Source organism: Periophthalmus magnuspinnatus, chromosome 8, assembly GCF_009829125.3.
Source record: "Periophthalmus magnuspinnatus isolate fPerMag1 chromosome 8, fPerMag1.2.pri, whole genome shotgun sequence".
NCBI lineage: Eukaryota > Metazoa > Chordata > Actinopteri > Gobiiformes > Gobiidae > Periophthalmus > Periophthalmus magnuspinnatus.
The window spans coordinates 11,442,327-11,466,751 of NC_047133.1; the positions used below are offsets into that span (position 1 = coordinate 11,442,327).

At 39.5% G+C, this 24,425-nt stretch overlaps 1 protein-coding gene across 1 annotated transcript in view; it reads right to left on the reverse strand.

The window, feature by feature from the left end:
* Positions 1-300: 300 nt before the first annotated feature.
* The window catches only part of cacna1aa (calcium channel, voltage-dependent, P/Q type, alpha 1A subunit, a), a 107,190-nt gene continuing 83,065 nt past the window's right edge, over positions 301-24,425 (reverse strand). The window contains exons 42-51 of the mRNA XM_055223865.1: positions 23,239-23,335; positions 17,351-17,456; positions 16,090-16,197; positions 13,802-13,905; positions 12,027-12,139; positions 11,309-11,438; positions 8,148-8,261; positions 1,960-2,167; positions 1,499-1,743; positions 301-1,128 (exon numbers count right to left, since the gene is read on the reverse strand). Coding sequence (XP_055079840.1) covers positions 442-1,128; positions 1,499-1,743; positions 1,960-2,167; positions 8,148-8,261; positions 11,309-11,438; positions 12,027-12,139; positions 13,802-13,905; positions 16,090-16,197; positions 17,351-17,456; positions 23,239-23,335 — 1,912 coding nt within the window. The 3' untranslated portion in view covers positions 301-441. The remainder of the gene's footprint in view (positions 1,129-1,498; positions 1,744-1,959; positions 2,168-8,147; positions 8,262-11,308; positions 11,439-12,026; positions 12,140-13,801; positions 13,906-16,089; positions 16,198-17,350; positions 17,457-23,238; positions 23,336-24,425) is intronic.

The window sequence follows — 24,425 nt, forward strand, 5'->3', positions numbered from 1 at the left end:
CAGCACAGCCCCGAGGCACTGTCACTGGGTCTACTTAAACAGATGATAAAACTCATCCACATTCTCCTGGTGGCAGGGAGGGTTGGCTGTGGTGTCATGTGTTTGCAGCTGACCTAAGTGAGGAACAAAATGTGTCTTTTGTCGAGTCGGAACTCTTGACATCTTGTAGGTGGCTGTAGCACTGCCCTGGTCTCTGCTCTGGCAGCGCCTCAGTCTGGTGTCATTTGGCATCAAAGGATGAACATAAGAAGAATGCACACACAATGTGACCTGGCCTCCCCAGCAAACCGCACACACGGCCAGCAGACCGTATGGCCAGCAGACCACACGCACGGGCAGCAGACCGCACGCATGGGCAGCAGAAACAACTGTGTGTTTGCCTTGGCAGTCAGGGCTCTGTCAGAGCTCAGGGTTCTCCACTCACTCCTCGTTCCCCAGAGGCTAGCACCAGTCATCGGCCTCCACTTCATTGTAGGGTTCATGCATGCCCTTGCGGGGGCCCCGCGGGTGCCCAGCCGGAGGAGGCACCTTGTGGGGGCCCGTGTGCATGGGTCCATGGAGGTGAGTGGAGGGGGATGAGGAGCGGTAGCCGTTGGGTAGTCGGCGCTGAGGGGCGGGCTGCACCTGGGTGGGCACTGGTCCTGTCAGCGCAGTGGTGGGAGGGGCCCCCGGGTGCACTGTACGTGGGGATGGGCCCCTGGGGGGCATGGGATTGTGAGGCTGCATGGGAGGAGGTGGCAGTGGGTGGGTGCTCAGAGGGTGAGGGTTACTGCCCTGCATAGGGCCCTGCTCATACGCTGGAGGTTCATGATGAGCTTCATAGTCCTGACTGTAGAAGTCTGCCTCTACAGAGCCACTGCCCTCCCCCCAGCGAGGAGGGGGGTGGTGTGGGCGGGGTCCAGGAGGTGGGGCCTGTAGAGGTGCAGGTTCAGGAGAGAAGCGGCGTGGAGCCGGGGGCCGGCCCTGGGGCCCGGGTGCGGGTGCAGGGCCACCCTTGCGGACTACAGGAGAGTAGGTGACATGAGGCCGCGGGGTGGCAGGGGTCTGAGGGAGCTGTCTCCGGCCTCTCCGTGGTGTGCTGGTCCCCGACGTTGACGGGACTGGACTGCCGCTCACCGAACTACTGCCCTACACCCAAATGAAATACAGCAAATAAAAAGAACCGACCACAATCCACCCACAGCACAAGTAACAGAGAGCAGACAGGACAGAGCCCACAGAGGGGAGCAGGTTAAGCACCAGTGTAATGTAGGCAGAATGAGCAGAGGAACAGAAAGAAACAGAAACAAAGATGAGTCCCAAACAGTGTACACAGAGAAGCACGAGGCACATGACACAACAAGGAGAAAAGAAGGAGAAGGGTGACTTCTGCTGCCATTTCAAACAGGCTGTACAGGGAAACTAAACACAGTAAGAATTATATTAGATCAGTCTGATATCAAACATACAGTTATCATTAGAAGCTAAAGTTGTGTGTAAATGTTGCACATCAGCCCACCTGTCTGTGAGTGAGGCACTCACGGCCCTCACTGGGTGAGCGGGACCAGCGCCGCTCCCGGTCCCTGTCTCGGGAGTGCTTGTGTGGGTATTCCCCTCGGTCGGGCCTCTCTCGCTCGGGGACGTAGCGCTCCTTATCCACAGAACCGTGGTGGTGGTGATGGTGGTGGTGATGTTTCCGGTCTTTGGAGCGCCCGCGGTCTCGGTCACGGTCCTTTGAAAGGATCTCTGCAGACTGGGACAGCTCTACACCTGAAGGAACGAATGATACAGTGTTTTGTTTAATTTTCCTTGTAATAGACACTAAGTGTAGCCAGACCTGCATATGTCACTGATTGACCGACGAGTATATAGTGCAATATAAAAAACTCTGGAAATGCATCCCATAAACTTTTTGCAGGTCATTTTTAGGTCAATCCGCCTTAGCGTCCATTACCATGGCGGTCCACAGCGAGGCTCTACCTGTGTCGTGATCAGCGTAGCGGTGCAGAGACCTCTCCGATGCCCCGTGGCGTCTCTCCTTTCGTCTATGCCCGTGTCGAGTCCTACCCTCCTCCGGTACCTGGTCCATGTAGTCATCCTGCCCCCCTCTGTCCCTGTGTCCTCTGCCTGAGCGGCTATGGCCTAGGGAGGAGGCCGACCGCTTCATGGGACTGTTGTCATTTATGGTCTGAAACAGATAAACCAGCAGGACACAAAAATAGAGAGGTAAAAAGAAATAGTTACTGCAGACTGAGTTGTTGTATAAGGGAATTTGATGGGGATTGGAAGTTTTAAAGATTTTCTTCAAGTTTGTGGACCCATGCTGCTTAACCCTCTGGTCACCTGGAGACCCTTGAGGGCCCTTTTGAGCAACCTTTTTTTCAAACATCAATATTTCTGGGTGTGTTGAGTTCAATCTCGTGAAATTTCCTGAAGTATTATGGATTGAGTCAAATTTTAAATGCCACCATGATTTTTGATCTCAAAGACTAGTTCAAAAACTAGAACAAGAGGATAGGTTCATCACATTTTTAAATTGGCATAAAATCCACATAAAACTACATCCAAAATGAACCATAAAAATTAAAAATAAAAAGAGTGAAGTGAGAAACTTGAGAAAAATGTATTAGAGGCTAATATATGCCAATAATTCACGGTAGGAAAAAATGTTGCATTTATGTATTTTGATTGTGTGTCTAGAGCTGGGGCGGAGAGCTGGGCTCCTCCCGTGCACACCTGGGGCTAATCGACAATCAACTGCACCTGGGGAGAATAAGAGGAGCCAGGACCTGACACTCAGTGCCAGATTGTCCGCATATCTCTGTGATATTCCTCGCTTGGCTCAGTTCATGTTTTTACATTTTTTGATCTTGCTAAACTGGATACTTTGCTCCTCACCAGATCCTGCTCCCTGGCCCCGCTCAGCTCTTCCGCCTCCGATCCAGCTCTTCTCTACCGCTACAGTCCGTCCCATCTCAGACTCTGCTCCTCACGCTCTGCCCCTGGACCATGGCTCACGCCCCGCTCCCGACTCACTGATTGACCCACATTCACTGTTTGCACTTTGTAAATAAACACTGTTAAACTTTCCCCGAGTTCTGTATCTTTGGTCCCTTGTGCCGAGCATTACGACATTGTGAGAGGATTATGTCTCCAAGGTGACAAACGTGACCTAATTTTGAGGGTGACCAGAGGGTTAAGATTAGTAAATGTGCCAAAGTCAGGGCTCAACAAAATGTAGAAGTGGATCAAATACACAGGAAAAAAAAAAAGATAAAAATCTTAAGAAAAATGGCAAAACATATTATGGTATACTTTTCTTAAACATAACCATATCAACTAGCATTACCGTTTGGGAAAGGATTGAAAAATTAACTACTAAGTAATACAAGAGTAACATGCATTTCAAAACATGCACACAGGTTTTCAGGTTTTATAGAGAATAAGATAAGACTCAATTATGATAAGTTCAATACAAATCCATTGCATTGAAAAGCTGCTGGCCACATAGAATCCTTAATAATTAAGTAAATAATACATGTAAACAAAGAATGAACATGCCTCCCATGCTTCTCAGGCTACATCTGAAATAAGATTAGAAGTAACTCTCTCATCACAAATAAACACATTCATACAGCAGTTAGGGGGTTTCATACATCATTCAGGGTTACATATTATGGCCTGTAAAGGGCAGCACCACCTCACCATCCTATGTGTTTTATCAGAATGTGTCACATCTTTATGGAGGTTATTTTAATTGAAAACAAACAAACAATAAAAATTTAAAGTCTGACTAAAGGTTATTCACAATAACTGAATGTATTACTGTGAAATATAATTTTTTTTTACAGTATTTTTTTTCTTCCTTTTTATAAAAATTCGGTGTCTTTCATGAATTACGGGATCTGTTTTACAGAATTCTTTGAGTCTGCAAATTTTGATACAATCGACACTACAATTGACACAAAATTCTTACAAAGCTCGACATAACTACATGAGGATAACCTCCACACATTCAGTGCTAATGTCTCATGCAGGTGGTGACAGGGACTGATGCAGAGTCTGATGGAGGACATGAGCCCAGAGCAGAGCATGGGGCCAGAGCCTACAGAGCAGCAGAGGCAGAGGAGAGCCAGGGGCCACAGAAGAGCCAGGGGCCACAGAAGAGCCAGGGGCCACAAAAGAGCCAGGGGCCACAGAAGAGCCAGGGACCACATGTATGAAGGGGGAAGGGGCAGGGGGAAGGAGCGGGCAGCGTCCAGCGTGCAGAGTTGGGTAGTCAAAATATTCTCAAGTAAGTTTACTGTTACGTCAAGAATGTTATTTAAGTACAGGTATGGTTGGATATATTTTATATGCGTATTTTATTTAATACATATCTGAATTTGTTCCTTTTTAGACAATTCTTGGTACTATTATTATTATTATTTAGCCTTTTATTGCAATTCTATTAGCTTTTTGTTATTACAATTTTTTTATTAATTGTAATTTGCGAGCTTAAGTGTTCAAGTAACTTCACTTCTAGATTAATAAAGTTTAAAGATATTTTTTTTTTGTGAAACTACTGTTGAGGTATGATTTAGTAATTTACACAACATAAAACTGTGTACACATTTAGTCATTTCCATATTAAAATAGTTTAAAAAAGCACATACTCAAACTCAAAGTGCTGGTACTTGAAAATAAAATTACCAAATTATTAAAACTTAATAGAATAATTGGTCCTCATGTAAATATAACCAAATGACTACCCACCTCTGGCAGCTTCTTTTAACTGCACAACACTAACTACCAACTTCCATATTCTTAACACATGCCAAAACCACTTTAAAATCACTCCAAAAGCTCTTGCCCAGAAAAATGTTAGAACACAAAGACACAACACATAAATGCAAGTATTAGATTATTATGAAAACACAAAATATAAAGAAAGATAGAAGAGACAGACAGACAGATAGAGGAGGGGTAGACAAGACAGGGGAGGAGGGACACTGGTACATACACTGAGGGTACTGGTACGCTGTTGCTTTCCTCTCCTCCGCTGCTGTTTAACGCACAGAGAGGACACACAAAAGCCACAAGACAGAGCACACGGTGACCCACATGAGACCGGAGGACAGAGGACAGAGACACATGGGACACTGCGTCAAGTACAACAGGTACAGGGCAGGGCTCTCCGCTCTCATTGGAACTCTTTGTCTAGAAGTAGTTTGGGAGAGTTTTACAATGAGATCAAGTTTGTGTTGTGAAAAAGTTCTGGTTTGAATGTCCTGTTTCTCAGAATTAGAGGAGACATATTCAAAATCAACTCTAATATTGTAAAAAGTTCTTTAAACAATTTGCGGTAATTCAAATTTATTCCTTATTCTTAAGGTCTTCTTAGCCTCCTTATTTCTGACAAACATGAGGTTATAAGGTGTAAGTTTGCCGTTATGGTAATTCTAACAACAACTAGCGTGCTAACAGCAGACCTTCCTGAGTTGTGGACTATAAGCAGGCATTAAACAAAGAGGAGCCATGCATTATGCAGTTTTAACACACGATGCAAAGCTTAAGAACTGCTTTTACAATATATCCGTCCTGGGACAAAACTACTTGAACTTAACTACATAGACAAAAACTGGATACAGCCCCTTTAAAAGCTTTAAACCATTTTCTCCTTTCCTTATTTCTCTTATCATTAATTTACTCAGAGCTGTATTTTCATTGGTTCATCCTGTATAGTCCTGCATTTGTCTTTTGAGGGCTCAGAAAATGTCTGTTTTCATCCACCTCCTATCCCGCCCCCTGCACTTAATAACAACTATTTGAAAAATGTAGACTTATGTTCTGAGACATACACAACTCTTTAAATATTGCACACAGCTAATAACATTTTTTTTAAAAATCAGCCACTTTCTATAGTAAAATAACACTATGAATAGACTCCGCCAGCAGCAGAAAATCAGTTCTGTGGTTTTGAACAGGACGTCAATGGACCTGTTTCTATTATGAAGGCGTGTTAGTGCAATACTACCATTTACAGTACAGTTACAATATGTAAAATGATGATCTACGTGAACAATAGTTTATTACTAGATGATACCAGAACTACTGCATAATATGCAGTCTTTAATCATCCAGCTGTGATGTGTTCAGAGCCTGTACAGCCCAATCAGACCGGACAGTCACTCATGTGTCACCGGTAAAATTCTGTTTGTATATTTCAGTTACAGATGTATTTGTGTTGGTTGAGATGAAAGTGATTGTTCTGTCTCCCTTCTTTACTCATCGTGTTTGTCACGGGTGCCAATACAAACAGAGAGCCCTGTAAGCAAATCCAGTGAAGCAGCCATGAAGAGACACTTACCACAAGCACCTCGGCAACATGTTTCAACAATGTTTCACCAACACACCACAACCACATCACAACCACAACGACAGCCAGCCACATACACACCCTCACATACACATTATGCAGTATTGTTGAATGTACACACCCACGGCACAGCTACTATAAACTGGTACACACACACATGAAGAGAAGGGAGGTACTGGCAGGCCTGGTTCAAAAGAATGCCCCAAATAAATTATTTCAGATCCAGGATTTGTATAGTTTTGATGAAATCAGATTCACTTGTTACAGTCTTTGTTTCAAGGCATTTTTGATTAGTTTCCATAATCTTTAACTAGTGATTATTTTAGTCTTTTTTATTATTATTGTTGTTGTAGTTTTACATAAGGTGGACTATTCACTTATTTCTAATGTCTTAATGATATTTTAACTCGTTTCTACCCTGGTTTAGTCTGTAACTATCAATTAGTAATTCAATTTAAAATAATAAGAATAAGAATAAGAAGAATAAGAAGAATATTAAGAAGAAGAAAATAGATTTTCTAAAGTTCTACTGGTTCCTCCAATGTGTGTGTGTGTGTGTGTGTGTGAGTGTGTTGTTGTTTTTTTTTTTTTAAATAAGAATAAATAAAGTATAGAAACTAGTCAATTCCTGGAAACAAACTAACAAGTAACAACATCAAAACTTATTCAAATCATCACTTTCAGTTTGATTTTAAACTAATATTCATTTTTGTTGCACAATCTTGGTTTGAAAGAGCCCCCCGAATGAATTTAAAAGTCAAGAGTAAGAATAAACAAAACAAAAACAAAAGCAAACAAATAAATAAATAGATATTTGTTGTGTGTGACAACCAGAGTGCTCACCACGGAATGAAACAGAGCAAAGATGGAGGGATGGGAAAGCGTGTGTGAAGGAAAAGTGTAAACACACTAAACATAATTAATAATAATGAAGAAATAAAAATAATCACAGACATTCAAACAACAAAAACTATTCTGACTTACAATGCTTAGATTGCAGTTGCAAGTTCAACATGATTATATTTACATTATGTTGAACCTAGTAATTTGCCAGATAATTTTAATGTGTTTTTCTGGCAAATTTTTGTTGTATTCTTTTTCTTCAAATTGTCTGACAAATATGTAACTAATAGCCTATAAGATGTGCTTTACGTGTTAAAAACACAAAAAACATGTCCATAAGCATGGACATGGATTTCAGAACATGTTTTCTAAAGTAACTACTGAACCTAAACTACAGGGTAAGCGGGTTTTGTTCCATATTACCTTTGCTTTTCACCAATCACAGCTATTCAAATTGGCTCTGTGCACAAAAGCACCCAGCAAGCTCACCGTTAGCAAAAACCCCATACAGAGACAACTGGACAGTAAGTAAATACTTCAAATTAATTAAAGACTAGAAGAGATGTGAATACTTCATCAGATGCCACTTTTGTATTTATAAAAACAAGTGTTTGTCTCTCAATGCTAACGCTAATGCTAATTTTGAGGCTTGATAAAAATAAAAACAACTCCATAACTGAAATAATCTACACATAAAGACAATCTATAACTTTACATTTTATTTGGTTGGTTATGTTATATTTTATATTTTTATAAACGTTAGCATTAGCTTTGCCGCGTAGTAAGCACCAGAGTGCACAGAGCCTTTTGCAATTCAGTTTAATTTTATAACCCTAAATAATAATCACTAAATAATATGTGAAATCATAAGTAAGCAAGAAGTCAGCGAGAATGAACACAGTTGCACAGATGCGATGGTAGGGGGCGTTGGAGGAAGCATGGAGAGAGAGGTGAGAATGCTGCTCACTTGGTTGTCGCCAGGGAGCCGCGGCATGGAAGCGGCCCTGCCATGACCTTCCATTGGTGCAAAGTGCTCTGTGTCCGAGTAAGCCTCGTGCCCCATCTCTCTCATCTCTACCGTCTGAAACAGAGCAGGAGATGCAGTGACCGGCTGCACACACAAGGAGGCGCTGGACTGAAACCAAATGGCCCAGAAGTGCAGCTACTTCACTATTTGGTTGTTGTACATGACCAAGCTGAGAGCAGTACAGACTAGTCCTGGCTAAATACTGCACTAGTATTAGCATCAGCCCACCTCTGAAATTTAAAGAACATTTTTCATTAACTGAAAAATCTCTTTAAACATTTGTTATTGGTCTAGTTTATACATACTATGTGAGAGAGGTACAAATGTTATTACTTCAGCTAGAGGTGGATGGGTACTTTTGAGTTCAACACTAGACAGACTGAAAAAAATGAGCTAATCCATAAGTACAACATTACGACCATGTGATTACTGTGCACGCTAATATCACATTCCATACATTTAGTCAGCCGCAGCATTCTTTAAGATGAACAAGGAGTGGACCTGAATCATTTATTCACGACTAAATAAAAAGAAACATAGCGAGGAGAACTAGTGCTATTTGATTTGACAATAATGTAAGAGCAACATGGCATTTTAAAGGTCCTATATTAGACAAAATTGACTCTTGTGAGGTTTTAGCCAAGTTATAATGTTGTTACATCATCAACAACAGACGTAGAGTTGTCTTTTGTTTCATTCACACATGTTTGAGTAATCCGGCATTATTAGTTAGCTCAAAATGGTCTGTTTCGCCTTGTGATATCATGAAGCAGTAGTTTACAACCCCTTTTACCTTTAGTTCAGTAGAGATTGGCAATTCCAGGGCTGAAATCATCCAAATGATTCTAGTGAAGATGTATAGAGAAGAACTATGCAAGGTTATGTGTGTTAAACATGTGTGAATGAAACAAAACACAACTTCAGGCATGTTTGTGATGAGGAAACTACATTATAACATAGATCAGAAAACAGTCCAATACTGGCCCTTTAAGGCTGCAATGTGTAACTTTGCCTTTCTCCATGGTGATGCTAATTGTGTGCCTGGCCTTAAACTTATCTATCTTGCATTCATTCAATTATAGGTGTTTCTAATTTAATGTTATACTTTGGAAAACTCCATGTAAAGCAATAATATCTCCTGAAACAAGTACAACCAGAAAGAATACATAACGCACCTTTCAAACACATTTTTTTTTTTTTTTGTGAGCTTTGAGTTAGTGGTTTGTTTTTGGAGTACATATTAAATCTGATGTGGTTGAATCTATTCTTAAAGCAGAACTAAGTAACTTTCAGGGATAGAGCTCCCCCTGCAGCTCCCTTATGAGAATACACTATCAGGGAAACACTTTTTCTTTTTTCAAAATTTTAAATAAGGCAGTATAATCACATAAAGAAACACAAAAAACACACAAAAAACAAACAGAAAAAAACAAAAAACAAAACAAAACCATGATATTGCCAAACCAGGCAAAAGAACCAGGGATTTCCCATGTCTGCCATATTGCAAAGTTTTCCATAGAGACACAGCAAGGGGAGACAATGAACACTTCAAACACAGGGACAAAGACGTTTAATTAGGTTAAAATGTTACTTAGTTCTGCTTTAAGGCCATGGTTACTGTTTTCTACATTCTATAGTATGATGTGTACAAATCTGACTATAATAGTAAAAATGGAGGTCAACATTTTCTCTATCAGGTTGACATTGTAAAAGTATCACCAAATTATCAACCACAGTCAAAATACTAGTAGTGTTATGTCTGACACTTTTGATGTATATTTAACTGCACTCTATTCTAGCAGTAAACATAATAATCTATCTTTTCGCATATTGGTTTGATCTCTTATATTATAGTAACTGCTTATGATCCTTCAAACTGCTCTCTACCATCTGATCTTGTATCCACTATAAAATGACATGTTTTTGAAGCAGAGTGGGTTCACGGAATGATCTGAAATACGTAGAAGACAGTGGAATGCTGTGGGTAGAGAGAATCTTGCATGGATTGGTATGACATGGCAGGAGTTAGGGACAGGGCCATGTCAGTACTAAGTGATATATCCACAAAGCTGTATTCAATGAGGAATGAGCACAAAGCAGTATTAAGTACACTAACAGTGGATGAATACAGCGTTACTATTTACACGGTTGTTTCTTCATCAAAACATATCTGGAGTTGTGTTTTATTTCATTCACACGTTGCTTCAGTCAATTAAGTGAGGTATAGAGTTGCTAAGTGTCATGTCACTTCCATGTCCATCAGCTGATCGAAAATTTCCTCTTTTTTTTTTTTTTTTCCGCAAAACACATCTCATGCTAAAAAGAGATTGTGGTCCTTTAAAGCTAACATGGTCATCTATGGCTAAGAAGATCATCTAAGTGTGACAGCAAGTGTACGAGGGACGTTTTGGGAAACAAGACTAAGCTAAGCTAGTGTTAGTGGTGACAGGCAGTTGGTGAGATATACACACTGATAATCCTATATTATGCTATTACTACATTATTTACATATTTGATACAATTTGTGGTTAAATATACATGGGTCTCTTGTTTGATGAATAAGGAACAAAAAGTTAGAAATTAGCTATGAAGTTGCTAGTTAGACCCCGAAATTACATCATCATTCTCTACAACTCTATAAGTAGTAGGCCTAATTAACATCCATTTCCAGTAGCCATGTTCAGGGAGCTTGACTTTAATTACACATTTCTCCCAGATATATATTTTATACATTTTTTGTGATAATAATATTTTATATATAGAGCTATAGACATATAGATATAAACTTAAGAGAATAATGATTAGTGGTTGTGCCCATATAGTGTTTTGACATAAAACATACTGTAACATTTAAAAAATCAGGTACAGTGCCTTTAATCTCGAATAAATGAAGAAACTGAAGACAGGTTTGCCCTCACCATAGACAATGACTTAAACGTGTGAATGGAACAAGACACTACTTACACTTACTATGTTTTCAGCTTTATAAAAAAACACTGCTACAACTGGTAATGATGAGGTTAGAAATATCCAAGACAGACTATTATTAATAAATTGTATTATTTGCGGCATATCCTTTTCATACTGACAGATCTTTGTACCTGTGAGTTGCTCATGCCTCCTAGACCATCAGGGTGTCCCTCGGGACTCCAGCTGCCCACCTTCTGGGTCATCTCCTGAGCCCGAGCAGTCACCCATGACTGACTCTCCGGGATGCCTCCTCCCTCAGACCTGGAACACACAATATTCTAGTTAATAAGGGTAGTTTATATTTAGATGGAGGAATTCTATGATTGACTGTCTAATATAAATGTTTTGACCTGATTTCTGGTTATGTATCTGTAAACACTGAGTCTAACCATATGAAAACTAAACTGGACACATTTTGACAAACCCAAAGGTAAAAAAAGGTATTACAATCACAAATGAACCTGAGTTGAGTCCTTTTAGGTTTAAACCAACTGAGACAAATGAGAGACTCATGTGAGGCTGCTTTCTGCTTGGATAAAACACCAAATTCTAAGATAAAAAATTGGGACACCATGTCTAATGTTTTTGTAATTAAGAATAAATCAGCATTACAACTGTTACCAGTAAACACTATATTTGGTGAACATGTTTGCGTCGTGTCTGGGGACACAGATAGGTAAATTTTATGAAATTTCAAATCAAAATCTTACATACATTTCCTTTTTATACAAAAAACGTGCACCAGAGCAGTGCCCTCCAATGAGTGTCACCATGTAAAGAAAGTTATGACACAAGATTACATACTTGAATGGAAACAATCAACATAAGTATGATGGCAGGTGGACTCACAAAGTATTGCCCAGGTCGGTGTTCTCTGGTGGGGGTAGGGCATTGGGACCCACCCCTCCATCCTGGGCTGGCGATGGAGGCTCCACGCGCTGAAATAGTAATGGCGTTCGGTTCTGTGTGAGATACACATACAACACGGCCACAGGCGGCTATCAGGCAGACTGACAGGGGGATGCAGGAATAGGGAGCACAATCCAGGCACATGGGAAACTAAAGGAAGCGCCATGGCAACGAGAGGGGGCGGGACCGGCAGAGTAATTATAATAATTAAGATAAGAAAAACAAAAAAAATCATTCAAGTATGCATAAATATTTAAACTATAGGAGCACGATGGTAGTGTAAGTATAGTAGAAGTAGGATGAACTACCACAGGCCCTGCTTGGTTAAGTCATCGTATTTACACTGCAACATTCCTGTGAGGAAAAGCATATGGAAATCTAAATACAAAAATCACATACGAAGTAAAAGTTAAAAAAAAATAATAATAACAATTTATTAGAAGAAGAAGAAAACTATCTGAACAAAATCTGGCGCTGTCTTTAAGTGAATGCATGCAGCATCTTAACAAGCAGATTGGACATCCATTACATTTCATTGCAGATTTTAACCTTTAAATTAAATAAAAAGGAACTTATTTAGTATTGCATAGTAGTGCAAAGGCATACGATTCAAGCAAACCTTGTCCAGCAGATGGCAGCAATGCTATATATAAAGAGTGGGTCATAAAATGAATTGAAATCATGACTTGAACAATCACAGACTGAATCCTCTGACACTGTATTTTTATTTTAAGAGTTCAGTTGCAAAAACGGAAACGTTTAATAAACAAAAGTGCAATCAAAAACGGAATTTTTGTATTTGAGTAAAATTTGTCTTTTCCCACAGACAGTGCTGTAGTATATTGTACAAGCAGCTCTTGAGGTCTGCCGTGTACTGTCTGAATCTAATTATGATGCGTTTTGTTGTCTGATAATCACAAATGGTGCTGTTAGCCTGCTAGTTCTTGTCATTCTATCAATATATATTGATACTGATGCCTCGCTTAGACTGCACCCAGTCCAGCTGTGACTCCAGTGTTGGAGCAGTTCTGTTGTGGTGTGACACTCACAGTCGCTCTGCTGTGCTGTTGTGTCACCGTCTTTGAAGCTAGACGAGCGAGACCATGTGTTTACTTATTAAGGGAAAAAGGCCTGCAGTCGGCTCTGGCGTCCGGCAATTTAAACTGAATCTGGAGAGCCTCTGTCGGCACCACCTATAGCACCACCTCCAGCACCACTTCTGGCACCACTTCCACAGTCACCATCGAGGTACTCTCCTTACGTTAAATTATATGGAATACCTGTGGCCACCGGACCAGAGCTGCATCACGTGCAGTCAGAGCCTTTGTAGATGAGTTTCATTACATTATCACGCAAACTTTACTGGTACTAATACTGGATTGATATTGCAATATTTGCTATACTATCACTTGGTATCGGATCGAAAACAAAAATCTACAGTATAGCCCATCACTGTCAGTGCCTGCAATGTTAGTATTTTAAGGCACTCAAAAACATATTTTTTGCAAAGCCTTTATTACATCATAGCTGATTTGGTTAAACTGTCTTATCTATTTTTGCAACTGAACTCTTTTAGTTGCATATATACCAATACTATATGTTTTCTACCGGGGTCAGAGTGTCTCACAGCCCATGTTTGTGAAGAACCAGTCCTGTTGGAATAATACGTCAGTCTGCCTTAAGGCTTCAGGCAGGATGCAGAGTGCGCCCCCTACCTGCTCGTCGCGGAGGGCCTGGGAGCGCTTGATCTTGCTCTGCCGGTAGTACTCCATAATCATCATGGCAGCATAGATTTTGCCCACTGTCAGGTCTGTGGCTGCTGAGAGAATGACAAGTTACCCTGCAAGATTAGACCCTTTGGTATGGACCCTGAGCAAGGAATGGAATACATGCACATCGACAACGGCAAAGGTCTTTTCACAGTCAGATCAGTTTCAAATATTTTATTTTATTTTTTAATTATTATTATTTTTTGGTGTGAAAACCAAAAAATAAGTGTAACATGCACTATCATTCATACTCATTGCACGGTACACATAGGCATATAAAGCATAAATATAAAATGCAGTTGTGTACATTCATTTGTTGCAACTAAACTAAACGTTGTGCAAGTGTTTAAAATTAGTAATCATTTATTTTTATCTATGAATCTCTCCTAACTGCTACTAACCCTGTGCTGCAAAATTAAAGATAAAACTAGTATAGGTTAAAATTTTGAATTAGTCTTGATTTGAGTAATTTTGATTTTGATGGATTTAATTTTTGATGAGCTGTAGATTAATAATCCTTTCATGTCATTTGTGATTGGTTAGGTTTTATGAGGATTTTAGTCAGAAATCAGAAGCAATGAACTGAAACAACTGATATTCTGCGCTCATCAAGTAAACAAATCTAATCTTCTCAAAATATAGATAAATATTCAAGTTTTAAAGGTACAGTATGTAACTTTCTGCATAATTCCATAAAAATAGAAAGTTAAAACCATACTATGGAACTTTCTCCACGGAGATAGATACGTTTTATGCCATACTGTGGAATATTATAGTCAAAGGAACAAAATTTCCATGGAAACAAGCAGGAGGAGGCCATCCTCCAGGCCAAGTATGAGTCAGGTTTGTGGAGATGCAAGCCCACTCACAGTAATGGTTTCTGTACATTTTTCACTGTAATAAATACATCCAAAATGAAGAAAAAAAACATGTGTTTATTGTAAACTATGTTTTGGCAAAAAAGTTACATACTGTGGCTTTAAGTTATTTTAAATATTTTCAGTAATTATTTTTTCAGTGTGTCCTAACACACGTAGAGCCAAGTTGACCAGTTCTGTAGAGAAAGACATCTAGATAAACTATTTCAATATTATCCTGTATTATATTTGTCTATAGCCCCATCTGTAGTGAAAAGACATCTATAGAGAGTATGTCTATAGTGGGGCACCCTCTGATCCCAGGCACATGTTTGGGACGGCAGTGTGTCAGTTGCATGGTGCTAGTGTCATGCATTCTTCTTGTGTGGATACTGCGTGCATAGAGGTGGGAGATATAAGCTAATAACAAGTCAGACTTTGGAGGTCTATTCTAGACTCTTTGTTGAGCAACAGATTAAAGGTGCTGTACCCATTTTAAAAAAAATGTAATTTGGCTCTGTAGAGATATATTGTAAAAAACACTGTGCGCTGTCTGTATCTAATTATAAAACATTTTACGCTCTGTGAACCAGGACATGCTCTGTTAGCATAGTTGTTGTTCTACTGTGATTACAAAACTCCACCTCTGACATATGTGAAAAGTGCTTATAAACATAGCGGTGAATGATCAGGATGCTAGGAATGCGTAAGGAAAGTAGAAAAGTTCCAATTAACTAGTTCTGTAGACAGTAAAAAAAACAGGTACAGCGCCTTTAATTTATGCCATCACATGCTAGGCGGAGCAGGCACACATCCTTCCTTGTTTTTGCACAAAACTACGGCTGTGTGGTTTATCGAATTAAAATCTACACTGAGTTCATGGCGCACATGTTAAACCCGTCCAGGAGCATTACCATTTCAGAGAGGCTGAAACGTGAATGCTAAATTAATACAAGAATCCCATGCTATTTAGAACATGCTCATAGTGGTCAAAACTACAGGGCTGGGTTTAACATACATTATAGGTCCTAATGCACATAGAATATATTTTATGTTAGCAATGGACATTAGAATAAACTATAGAAACTTTAACACCAAATTAAATTATTCTGGCTTCGCTATCCAGACAACTCGGACAAATACTAACACATTTTGATCTGGTAATTACTACTAGGATACGCTAATATATAAGCAAATATGAATGTCTGTCAATATCCCCCACCGCTGCTTATGTGTGCTACTTCTGTGTCATGTACTGCCTGCATCAGAGGGTGCAGCAGAGAACCAGGAAAAAGGACTGGCTGGTTGGTGGAAGCGTCCTCTAGTGGCGTGGACAGGAACTCGTGGTTTGAACATTTACCATCCTCCGTAACTCACCCTTATGGGGTGTAACCAACAAATCCAGTGTTTTCTGTGACAGGTTGGGCCAAATCGCGATCATCTCCTTCCTCAGCTCGGCATCCATCTGGTGCTTGTCTATGCCGCCTGTAAACAACACCCATGCAAACGCACCCACAGACAGATAGCATGCGTACAGTACCAGACCGCATGCAAAAGTGAAAATAAAATCATTGAAAAATATATATAGAGAGAGATACACACATGAAAAGAGACAAAAGATAGACATAGTTAGTTAGTCATTTGTAAAATCATCATTAAACATTTGTTACATATTTAAATAGCAATGGAGTTGTTAAGTGATGACGTCACTACCGGGTCCAACCAGAAACTTCACATTTGATTTCTAACTTTGTTTTTGTTCATTATTCATCAAACAAGAGAGTTTATCACTAACAAGAAATATGTATCAAATATGTCAATAATGTAGTAATAATCTAGCATCACATAGGATTACCACTGTACCACGGCTAACGCTAACCTAGCCTCTCTCCTACACTTTCTGTCACAGTTATAACCATACATCCATGTTTATAACCTTCTTAGCTTTAAAGGACTGCAATCTCTTGTTAACATGAAATTAAAAAAAAAAAAATTTAAAATGTAAACATGTTGTTTTCTGTTGCTGATGGACCCGGAAGTGACATCACACTTTACAACTCTATTTAGTTTATTAGAATGAATAATGACAAAGTAGTTAGCACTTAAAGGTCCAATATTATGCCACCTTTTTCTGGCTTTTTGTAAACTTTTATATTTCATTACTAAATGCGTAATGAAAAACCCTCTTTGAGCAAGTGCAGTGCTGCCCATCTTTGGATAAGACTGGCGCCCTCTGCTGGTAAGACAAAAAAAAGAAGCAACAATCTTAGCAACAGATGCTAGCAGATAGTTATGCTTCATAAGTGAAGGAAAAACAGTCCATGTGAAGTTGTATGGACTTGTGTATGGAAAAAAATATATGCAAAAGTTATGTTTTATGACAACACTACAACACGATTAAAAGCTCAAAAAAGCCAGTTTCGCATAATGCAGGACCTTTAAACTACACCAGCAATATCAAAACACACACAATGTACCACCATTAAGCTACATCACACCAATGACGAAGTGCCCAAGAGGGTTGTGGGTTCGCAGCACAATAATACCAGTATTGGCTGCTCTATAAGGAAATAAGCAGAAGACAGCATGTGAAAAGCAAGGGTGAAAAAAGCAAAGGTAGTTTCCAAACCTTCCGTACCCTTGGCGATCTTGATATCCAGGGCTGTGCGGATGAGAGCCATCAGGGTGGAGTTGAAATGCACCGTGTTGTCATCGGCAACGGGAAGGTCCATTCGCAGCAACCTCTGCGTAACAAAGCGGCAACCGAGAGAGAGCAGTGAGGCGCTACATTTGGCGTTGTTGTTGGCAGGATCTCCGAGTTACAAAGGGGAGACAGGCCGGGAGAAGTTTTATGGGGGTCGGAGCGCTAACATCCATATTAGCGCTGTCCGAAACAAGCGGTAGTGCTTTTGGAGAGTTGGACAATTAGCATTAGCATTAGCAAGGGAAACATTTAGCTCCCCTTTGAGGTTTGGAGAGTCCTGTAATTTGGCAAGATATAAATCAATAAATAAAACATAAAAGAGCGGTAAGGCATGTTTTATTTATTGATTTGTTTTAAAGTTAAAGTAGGATTGAGAAAAAGTCACTAGCAATTGTGACATTTATTTCGAGTACAGTACAGGCATGCAGCATACTCCGTCATGCTCCCAGTGCGGTGCCAGCAATCCAAGCATAAACAACACGACCCCATTCCTTCTTGCTCCTCAGCCCCATGCAGCATGCAGCACACAGTATGCTAGTACAGAACAAGCAGCTAGCAGCCACACAATGTTTGTACTCTGACAATACATCTAGAAGGGAAAATTAGTATGTTATGGAGCTACACTGGAATGATAAATAGATAAATAGAGTATAATGCTGTATGAAGCTGTCTGGTATCTACAATGTGAAAATGGGCAGAGACTGTTCATCCAGTGTTAATAGGTGAGAGAGAGCAGCATTCTGTGAATACACAAATAGAGGAAATTAAAATAAAAAGCCACAGGAAAGAAACGCTATAGGTGAGATAGTAATGGCGTTTGTGTATGACAAAAAGGAAAAGCAACCAAGCTTTGATATTGAGGGAAACTAAATACTAAATAAAATATGTTAAGCAAGCTAAAAAAGAGATAAAAAGATCTCGTCAGAGTGGAGCTAAAGAGATCCCAGCGGAAGATAGCGCCGGGACATCAGTCGGTGGAGCCAGCATGGCCATTGTTCTCTTGGCTGTCCAATAGGAACACATATAGATACTGAGGGATAGAACCAATACGGCAAACAATGACATCTTTAAAGATGTCATCACTTTAATAAGGTAAGAGTAAGGTGTTCAAACTCATACCATGCATGAATAAAGTTACGCTATTGTAGACCTGTCACAATAGTCACTAAACCAGCTTATGTGTCATTATATGAAAGACAAATTATATTATATTTTGAGGTGTAACGCTACGCGAAAACCATATTCAGTTTGGTTTTAGGAGGCTGTGTTTACATCACTGCTACACTCAGAAAGGAACACAGATGAATAATAGGCTAATAAAGAAGTGTTGCTAAGTTGCTAAAACTTCAAAATATAGAGCGTTGCTTAATAGTGTCCCTGTGGAAACACATAACGTGTGTGAACTTTTTTTGTGCCATGCTAAAGAAAGCCCCACTAGATTTTATGATGAAATATCTTTTCATGTGCAGGAAGCATGAAGTAGCTCAATCTGTTGTGCATTCTAAAACAGAAGCCTACAGATATTTATATGAACTAAATGTGTCAACAGCCTCTAGGAACTAAAGCCAGGCAACTCCCCTTGAGAGTCAATCCCTGGAGACAGCCCACCACTGACATATGCTCATCTGGCGTTTTCTTATAGACTACTGTTATAACTACAGAATTGGGACTGGTCTGAAATGATCTATGCAATGGACTATGGAAGGACATGGGTGAGCTGGAACGCCATGCAGGGGAGGGGGAGGGAGGGGGCGATATATAGAGATGGGAGGAGGGGGGGCTGGAAACAGAATAGAACTGCATTGACGAGAAAAGACTTGCGGATTGGAAGAAGACTGCTGGGGAGGCTAGGAGCTGCTATGGAAGGTGTATGGGCAACCAAAGGCTCTCTGAGAAAAGCACAGCGCTGACACAGGCCCTTCTGCTCTCTCTACCATGACACAGAGTGGGTCCCTGAGCGAGTGGGGTCGGGTGTGGGATGTGGGAGTGTGCTATGTCTATCCACAGAACGGGACTGGACAGAGGACGCAAGTCTAGTGGACCTTCTAAGCCATGCAGCACATAGTCTATTATGGTTTGTGGAAGTTACCTAATGACATTTAAACGTTTTTTTTCTGTGTGCTTTGGGTAGGGTAAAGGTAGGGCTGAATGATTTTGGGAAAAAAACAAACATCTAATTGAAGTGATGAGGTAAGCCTTCATTTTTTGCTGGAGTGGTCCGTGATATAAAAAGTTTCAAAGGAAGTTATCTGGACAATGTTTTCTTGGAATTGAGGCATTTTGGCAAATCCTTCAGAAGTTATTATCAGTCTCATCATCTCACACTGATAATGGGTTCTGAATTGGAAACTTGATAATGGTTTCTGAATGAACTAAGTCAAAACGTCTCGAGATTATGAGATTAAAAATGTCTGAAGGGTTTGCCAAAGTGTCTCTAGACATTGTCCAGATGACTTCCTTTGAAAACGTGTTGTACAATATTTTTTAAAAATTTGAAGATCTGTTTCGGTTCACAGATTTTATGCATTAACATTTGAAAGAATACACAAATTCTAACTTCTAGGCTAATACAGGGGTCACTTGCATTTCAAAATATGTTAGTAGAGGGCTAAGAACTACAGAACTGGCAGGTTTTATACATAATAAGGCCCTAAAGAGAATATTTTGTTTGCTACAGAGGACATTATATGCGCTAACCAAATACTTTTTGCTAATTGAAAATAAAAAGGTAATGCTTGTTTTAATTTCAACAAATCTTTCAGCCCTACAATAGAAAAAAAAAGCCTGTATCTGTATGTGTAAGTAGTGTGTGTAACACGCGCACACTAGCTGAGAAGGTCCCTCTTTCCATCCCCTCCTGTGGATACTCGGCTAACCCCGTCCTACTAACAACTCGCTGCCCAACCGGTCCCACACCATGACACAAAGGCCACAACATCAACCAGCCGTCCCTACTTTCAAAAGAATACAGGAAAAGAAGAAAACGGAAAAAAGAAGAGACTGCCACATTAAAAAGGTTACACCACGTTTAGCGCTCAATTCCCTGGCCCCCCTCCCATCCGGACCCCCTGCACCCATGGCTCGGAGGGCGCGGTTGGGGGGTCCCGTTCTGACCTTGTAGGCTACCCGTGCAGGACACCTCTTCCCCAGGCCTAGTGGAGGACACATGTGCCTGAGCATGTCATACATATTCCTGCAACTGATCCTGCCACTGCCACCACCGGCCAGTGCCACCAAGCCCCCAACCGAGATAAGGGGAGAGAGATTGAGAGAGAAAGGGAAAAGCGCTTGATTAGGAGTGAGTTCAAATAGCATATCACCAAGGAAGGAAGAGAACAGAGGAGAGAGAGAGAGACAGAGAACTACACTGCAAAAAAATGTATATCTACATGAGTTAAAATGACTTCTTGTTTGAGTATTAATTTTTATTTTACTTGACTAAATTGCTTTAATTATTGGACCTATATTATTTTATTTGTTTCAAGATATATTTTCCTTATCTTGCTTGGGCGGTCTGCATTTCCATCCAAAGCTAGAGTAAACAGGAAACTACTTCAGGTTTTCCTACATTTATATAATATAATCTCTTTATATTGTTTTTAAATATAATGTTTTTGCTCTTGACACAAGTGCTGTGCATCGATAAACAGGAAACAGATGTTGCTAACTTGTGCTACCTTTGTTTTGCAAAGCATATCGGCTCAACATATAAGTTGCTGTCACTGAAAATACAGCGCTTTATCACAAACTCAAGACAGGGTTAATGTGAAAAATTATTGTTTAATGTTTATATCTGCTTTTTGTTGTCTTCTTCTTGTGTGATTCTGCATTTTCTTGTGCCCAATCATTTGCTGCTGTGTGTAGTTCCTTTTTAGCTTAAGGGGCATCTGGAGCAGAAGAGCGCTTGAACGGCTGAGACCACTTTGGAAGCTAGTACTATGAGTGCTTTGCTCATGACTCCAGAAACAGACTGGTAAGGTTCACTTAAGACAGTGGAGACTAGGGGTGTGAGTTCCTGGAGATTTGATTCAAAACGATTCTAAATTCAGTTCTGAATCTGTTTTTCATTCAGAAACAAAGAACATTTATTTTACACATTTTAAGTTCCCGGTTGTAACAAACTTTTATGTAAACAGTACATCCATAAAAAAACAGAATTGTTTTTCAGGCAAGAATCTGAAAGGAGGTACCTCAAACTGTGTTTATTTATTTTATTAGCTCAGAATTCAATAAAACTAATCAATCTATTCAATCACTATCCAGGCCCAGTTAATTCCATACTGTAGTGATTAGACTTAAATACGTAGGCCTATTTCTCAAAGATAAAATTATAAATATTTTCTAATAAATATTATAACCTATTTACAGCGGATGGGGCTCTGGCCCTTTAACTCCAGTAAGTTGTAGCTGTAGTTGGTACATTAGCTTTCCTCTACTAACAACAACACAGTCAAGCAAACCACAAAGCTAAAGTGATTCGAAGTAGTGCTGATGTCCTGCTCATCTCTCCTCTAACTCGTGGTCTCACACAAGCCCTGCCCTGTGTGTGTGTGCTGCATATGAGTGTGTCGGTGTGCTCGGAGACAGCCCCCCTTCTCCTCGCTGCGGTGCATGAAGTGGTGGAGAGTCCAGCGGCAAACGATGACTTAAAGACCACAAAACCAACCATTTTTAATGAAGTTGTGGCACAACATGCCGACCATTTAGTTCAAGCAATGCAGGATACCCTAGAGTTTTATTGTTTTATTGTTCTTTGCCTGTGTGTCGTATTTTCCGTAAATCTGTTTTTGTTGACTTTTGCGTGAAGCACTTTGGGTAGCTTAAGTCGTATTGTGCTATATAAATAAAATTTAACTGAATTTAAACAAGTTTAATATAACACACAGGCTTATTCTCAGTTTACTGACAAGGAGAAGCACATGTAAACTCCACAGACTCAATGTCAGGTGAATTTAAAGGGTGTTTTTACTGTGGTGAAAACACTGTTATTTACATCATGTAAAAACAATTTTTGAGAATCGATACAGAATTGTTAAGACATAGAATCGCAATCCTTTTAAGAGTCTTTTTTTAAATTCCTAATGAAGACACTGATCATCTCTGAAGCAAACGTCAATCGTTAACTAGTTGGATAGTATAGGTTAATTTAACGAGCAACTCTAAACTATCCAACTCAAAAAAGATAAACATTCAAGTCATTCTAAATCATAGAGATTTGAATTTTTTACAGTGTAGTCTTAACACAAAGAACAGAGAAGATAGTTACCGGGCCAGTTTAGTTTAGACTATTCTGAATACAGTACTAATACACTAGATTTGTAATATTATGTAGTACCCTGTGCATTCAGCAGATGCATGCGTCTTAATAGAGCAGTGGGCATAGCTTGGTGGCATGTACAAGCTCATATCGAGGCGAGGTGAGAGGGGAGGAAGAGGTAGGGGTGTCAATGCAGTTTCTTTCTCCCAACCCCCAAAAAACCAAGAACAATGCAACACTACAGTGGGCAACCGTAGCTTGCTCTATCATAGCCATGGCTCCACACCAAGCAAAAGAAAACGGTTACAAAAAAGTTTGATTTTACGATATGACAAAACATCCTCAGATTTCATTTCTCAATTCATTTTTATCACATGCGTCTCTAGGTGTCTGCATTGTCCCGCACATTCTCTAAGCAGTTCAGAATGCAAGTCAGTAATAATATAATGGTGAAAAAACGTTGTAAAATATAAATGATTTAAAAAAATAAGCGGCATTCACTCCATTCCTGGATGCTGTGGCTAGCAGGTGTGCTTGGAAAGTTTTGTTAGAATAGAAGCCAAACCTTGCAGGCCACCCTATGAGGGCATTTCTTGCCTAAGCCGAGAGGCGGGTCGATAACTCGTAATAAACTGTACATGTCCTTATAATGAATGCGCCCGCTGCAAGAAGAATACAGGGGAGGTAAGAAACATACAGACACTGACAGAGAAGACTCACGTCCAAAAAGAGGAGACAACAAGTGGAGGAAGAGCACAAGTTTACAAGATCAAAGTATCTGGGAAACTTCACTGTAAAAAACTGTCCAAGTTAATAAAAAATGTAATTATTTTCAATAGTTTTGACAAGTTAAGACTACAGTATTTCATATTTCTGACAAGTTTATTTTTTCTTAATCAAAATGTCTGTCTGTGGTTTAAGATTTCATCATGTATTATCTTATTTCAAAATATAACAAAATGTACTGGAATGATACACTAATAAGGTATAGAAAAATAATATGGGCATGTCATAAACTAATTAAAAATGCAGTCTATTGTTCCATTGGCAGACATTTTTGACTTAAAATAAGAATTATGAATATATATGAATTATGCTTTTCTTAAAAACAAGTAAAATTCTTGCTCTAATAACTAAATCTAAACTAGTCAAAATGTCAGATATTTGTTTTTATGTAAAAGCATTCTACAACCTTGGTATGATTTTCCTTCAGTGTTTTGTTTGTTTACTCTCTGTGTCCGACCCTAACTTGATGGTTTAACACTGTCATTAATTACACTGAACCGCTAAGAGCTTAATAGCTACTTGTGGTAAGCTACTCGTCCCCCTTTGTTTCCCAGCTGAGTCCGTGTCTCCTCTTCTGTCCATGCATACCCCATTGAGATAGTGGGAAATACAAATTAGGATGTAGCAGATTTAGCAGTACTCAAAGTTTTTAAAGATTATGCTAAGCTATGTATTTTTTTAATCTGTTATGTAAGTTTTTTTTTTTTTTTTTACAGTCCATGCATATTTGTATGATTTACTAGCACATTTTTCGATGGACTGCAAAAGTGCAATTTGATTTCAGTTACTTGGATCCCAACATATATGGATAGTTCATCAATATTGCCCATAAATAGTTTTACTGTTTTCAATTTTTAGAGAATAAATCTGATTTCAATATAGCATGAGCCTCCCCTTATAACATGATTTTAACATTTGAATATGATTACAACCTTGATATTAATACTTTATTTTTGCTAATAACAA